This window comes from Echinops telfairi, unplaced genomic scaffold (assembly GCF_000313985.2).
Source record: "Echinops telfairi isolate 266 unplaced genomic scaffold, ASM31398v2 ScPeMD7_36;HRSCAF=134, whole genome shotgun sequence".
Classification (NCBI taxonomy): domain Eukaryota; kingdom Metazoa; phylum Chordata; class Mammalia; order Afrosoricida; family Tenrecidae; genus Echinops; species Echinops telfairi.
In genome coordinates, this window is record NW_022103934.1 from 648,164 (window position 1) to 652,992 (window position 4,829).

The 4,829-nt window shown below is 60.2% G+C and overlaps 1 protein-coding gene across 1 annotated transcript in view; it reads left to right on the forward strand.

Annotated features, from left to right (window-relative positions):
• The first annotated feature begins 432 nt into the window (after nt 1-432).
• The window catches only part of DOCK6 (dedicator of cytokinesis 6), a 41,998-nt gene continuing 37,601 nt past the window's right edge, over nt 433-4,829 (forward strand). The window contains exons 1-7 of the mRNA XM_045290288.1: nt 433-491; nt 1,485-1,572; nt 2,148-2,323; nt 2,502-2,570; nt 2,754-2,883; nt 3,799-4,011; nt 4,770-4,829. The exon at nt 4,770-4,829 is cut by the window's right edge and continues 16 nt beyond it. Of these exons, the coding sequence (XP_045146223.1) occupies nt 433-491; nt 1,485-1,572; nt 2,148-2,323; nt 2,502-2,570; nt 2,754-2,883; nt 3,799-4,011; nt 4,770-4,829 (795 nt within the window). The remainder of the gene's footprint in view (nt 492-1,484; nt 1,573-2,147; nt 2,324-2,501; nt 2,571-2,753; nt 2,884-3,798; nt 4,012-4,769) is intronic.

The window sequence follows — 4,829 nt, forward strand, 5'->3', positions numbered from 1 at the left end:
CGTCTGCTTCCACGAGGATGGCAGAATTATGTGCTGGGACTCCGTGGCGGCCAGGAGAGCCCTCGCTCTTGGGTGCAGAGCTCGCCCGTGATGGGGCAGCGCACAGAGCGGACCTCGGGGCCTTTGCACATGCCATTCGTTCCCTCTTCCAGACCCAATCTTACCCCAAGTTCGCCCCGAGCCTCTCTCCCTCCCTCCCGTCTGTTAGGGTTCTGGGAGGGTTTCCCCAGTTCCTGCTTCTCCACGCTCAAGGATTTCACGCAGCAGAAGCCCTTTTGTAAACCACGTAACTTTTAGGAGGAACGAGGGAGTTTCGGGTAATACAGTCTCAGCCAGTACACGCTCTCCTTGGAAAGTGTGCAAGGCCACACGGGGGACCACCTGAGAGTTCTCGGCGAAAAACAGCCACTTCGGGGGAGCGTGAGAAGCCGCATGGAAAATAGCCGGAAAGTGGAGGCCCTGGAAGCGAAAGAGAGAGGGGATAGAGAGGAGTGAGAGAGAGGCTTAGCGTGTGGGCTGTTCTTCGTGGCTGTGTTCCACATGTGTCCACATGTAGTGTGTGGCTGGTTTCTAGTGGGCACACCAGGTGGCTTTAGTCCGTGCGTGCCCAGAGGTGGCTCTTCCCCACGGGTGTCTAACGTGTGCCTGATTTCTTTCAAACCCCTTTATTGTGTCCTGGCCAGCTACTTTTCATTGGCCCTCGGCATTCGGTGGAGGCACCCCCTTTTCCCTAATCTTGATGCCTGCCACCTCCAGGCTCAGCTGAAGGAATTGGGGGCCCGGAGGGTGGGGGGCACCTCTTGGTCTGCTCCCAGTTCCTGAGCCAGCATGCAGCCCCCTCCCATGTGGGTCTGGCCACTCAGTGGCAGACAGCCTCGCCATCTCAGCTATGCTGGCCACAGGGACTATCTCCTATGGGCCGGCCTCACTCCCACATAGGGGTGTGGGGTGCCAGCTGAGTGTGCTGGGCCCGAGGGCACTGAGGGTGCTCAGTGCCACACAGCAGCCCCTCGAGGTCAGGGGGGTGGTTATGGATGGGTAAACTGAGGCTCAGAGGCTACAGTGACTTACCCAGGGCCTGATAAGCAAAAGGCAGGGTAGAGAGTGTTTGTGGGCCCCCAGGGTGTACAGGGGCCAGTCCTGGTGGGCTGGAAGCAGACCCGAGGCTGCTAGGGTGGTTTGGGGAGAGGAGGAGGGGACTTGGGGATGCCTGGCGGGAGTGTGTGTGTGTGTGTGTGTGTGTGTCTCAGTGAGCTCTCTGACAGGCTCTCCCCCTACCTCCCCCCCTGGGAAGTTTCCCCTTCTGTGCATTTTGGGGGGCATGCCAGGGGAGGCCCAGGCCCGGCTTGGTGAGGGTGGAGGGCTGTTTAGGATCTTCTTTCCATAACCTGGCCCCTCCCCCGTGAAGCCCTGCCAGCCCGAAGCCCAGCTTCTCAGGGCCTGCGCCTGGGTTTCCTGCCCACTGCCCTCCTCTCCCCCCACAGGATGGTGGCCGCAGAAGTGCGGAAGCAGGTGTCCCGGGAGCGAAGTGGCTCCCCGAACGCCAGCAGGCGCTGCAGCAGCTCCCTAGGGGTAAGTGTTTAGGGGGGTGCCTGCCCCCCAAACCCTGCAAGTGTGGGGTTCTCCCCCTCTGCCCTGGCCTGGCCCTAAGACTCTCCCTCTTCCCTGTTTCCCATGCTGGGGAGGAGCCTCCCTCAGCAGCGGCTTCCTGTGGAGTGGGGGGGGCAGCCTGATGGGTGGTCAGAGGGGAGGGGCTCACCCTAAGCCTTCTCCAGCCTGGACCACCCTGAGTGGTGTTGGAAGTGGGGGATGGGAGGGATCCCGGCTGCAGCTGTAGGGAGGGGAGGATGTGTTGGCCTCCGGGCTGAAGGCGTGCTCTCCCCCCTCCTCCCCAAGTCTGAGGGTCCACCTCAGTCCATAGCCTTTCCTTCCACCCTTAGTTCGCTGCCCTCCAGGCTAAAGGGTGTGACTTCCTGCCTGGAGGGCCTGGCAGGCCGGCTGCATCAGAGCCTAGGTGGGGGTGGAGGATCCAGCCACAGTCCCTCCCAGCCCCAACACCCTCTACGGCCTCCACTCCCACCTGATGCCGACCCCCCAGCCCCAGCCCCAAGGTCACAGGGGGTCACATTCCCTTTGTTCCTCCCCAGGTCCCTCTGACTGAGGTCATGGAGCCCCTGGACTTCGAGGACGTCCTCCTGAGCCGGCCCCCGGATGTGGAGCCCGGGCCCCTCAGGGACCTGGTGGAGTTCCCGGCTGATGACCTGGAGCTGGTGCTGCAGCCCCGGGAATGCCGGACCACGGAGCCTGGGACCCCTGAGGAGGGGTGCGTGCATTGTCCCCAACTCCCCCTCCCCCACCGTTGACAGCCTTTCCCATCAGGTTGTGGGCTCCCCGCAGCGGCTCTCAGGCTGCGTCTCCCCACCCATCCAGCCCCAACCTCCCAGGCCGTTGGGAGGGTCCATGCTGGGCCCGCCCTGGTACCCTGGCTTTACTTCCCACAGAAAGCTGGGTGCCCAGGTGAGGGCCGCCATGGAGATGTACACGGAGGACTGGCTCGTCGTCCGCAGGAGGTGGGTCTGATTGGGGTGAAGGGCCAAGAGGCCAGGCCTCCGTTGTCGGTACAGCTGTTCTCTGGCAGGGCACCGGGAGCGGGGGTGGGCTTGCAGGCCTCGTGTGCGCCTCAGCAGGAACATGGGTGCCAACCACTGGGGAGCCCTCAGCCTCACTGCCCATCCAGACCTCTCTCCCGCCAGGTACCAGCATCTGAGTGCTGCGTACAATCCCATCACCCCGGAGACGCAGCGGGACCGACAGAAGGGCCTCACCCGGCAGGTCTTTGAGCAGGACATTCCTGGGGACGAGAAGGCTGGCCCCGAGGATTCGGTGAGAGCATCTCAGGGGTGCATGTGTGGGTTCCTAGGCAGCTCTTGATCACACGTGAAAGGACTTATATTTACCCCAGGATCGAAACATTAATGGTAATAATCAGCACACACTGTTACTCACTCATCTGGACAGGACAGGGGTGTCACGCCCGGGGTGTCCGAGGCTGTGAATCTTTCTGTTGTAAATCTTTAAAGGTGAACACCACCTCATCTTTTTTTCCCCCGGCTGGTGGGTTCGAACTGCTGACCCTGTGGTTAGCAGCTCAATGTATAACCCACTAGGCCATCAGAGCTGCTAAGGGTCGTAGTTGTAGGCATTTGTTAAGTGCTTACAGAACATTCCATATGTGTGAAGCAGGACGATTACACCCATTTTTCAGAGAAAGAAACTGAGGACAGCAAGATTATTGGAGGAACCTTCCTTGGGCTGCTGGGTGGTAAACCTGTATTTTGTCCACCAACACTTACTGGGTAGCTACCTACTCCACACCAACAGTAACTGTTGTCATTTCTAGATGATTTGACAGATGGGAAACTGAGGTCCTTAGAGTTGGGGGTCAGAGATTCAGGGTCAGAGTGCCATGCAAGGATTTGAACCAGGGTTTCTGACTGGCTGCAGCCGAGTTTGAAGAGTCAGGCAGAGTCCTGGGTCCCGGCGGCGGCAGCAGCAACGGGAAGAATTCTCTCCTTCCCTGGCAACCGTGAGCAAAGTCTCAGGGAAGCCTTTCATTGGCCCAGCTCAAGCACGTTCTTTCCTAGGAGCCAATCCCTGGGGCCGATCAAAGACCTGTTCTGATTCACATGCAGGGATAGGAATAGGTGGTACCCAGACCAGTCTCTGGGAAAGGGGGTCCGCAAGGTCCCCAAGGACCCCCTCCACTGGTGCTCAGAGCTGGCACGTTCTCTCTGGCAGGAAGATCCCCGGCGCTGCTCAAGTTCCCCAGATGACACTCCTCGAAGCAGTGGTGCCTCCGGCATCTTCGACCTGAGGAACTTGGCAGCCGACTCACTGTTGCCTTCCCTGCTGGATCGCACGGCTCCAGAGGACGTGGACCGGCGCAACGAGGCCCTGCGGCGGCAGCACCGGTGCAGCGCCCTGCTTTCTCTCTACCCTGCACCCGACGAGGTGAGTGCCTACAGATTCCCAAGGGCCTTCGGACCCATACGCACCCAACCAACTCATTCCCCTGTCTGCGCTCCACTGTACCCCTGGGTCGGGGAAATGATGACCGCACCTGGCTGCTAATGGAAAGGTGAGTGGCTTGGGGCCAACCAGAGGCAAGTTGGAAGGAAGATGAGGCTTTCGAGTCCCATGAAGAGTTACAGACGCAGTGGCACTTCTACCTTGTCTTAGAGAGCCCCTGTGAGTCAGAATCAACTCAATGGCAGTGAGTTTGGGGTTTGGGGACGGTGTCTCTTATAGATGTCAAATCAGCGATGTTTGTGTGTACCAACTCTTAGTAGAGGTCCGCAGTATAACTCGGTACTTAGCCACATGTCTGGGTGCCCACTGGGTGCAGTGTGAACTACATAGTCCCCGCCTCTGCCCTCACAGAGACTCCTCCCCCACCCCCACCCCCACCGAAGCAGTGCTACGATAGTGGGGGTTCAGGGTGCTTTGAGCGCCCGGAAAAGGCGCCCATCTGGCCTGAGGAGTCAGGAAAGGCTTCCTGGGGGAAGGGCAGCTAAGCTGTGACCTGGATGACAGCAGGCCTTAGAAGGATAGAAAGGGCCTTTCAAGCCAAGGAGCAGCCCATGTGGGTGCTTAGAGGTGGGGGCGCCAAACGGAGTTAAGCCAGGCTTGAGGTGGGGTGCAGGCAGTGGGGGGCATCCCAGACCCTTGCGGGAGGCTGAACCCTAACAGCCTCCACTGGCCCTTGGCAGGATGAGGCCGTGGAACGCTGCAGCCGCCCCGAGCCGCCCCGAGAGCACTTTGGACAGAGG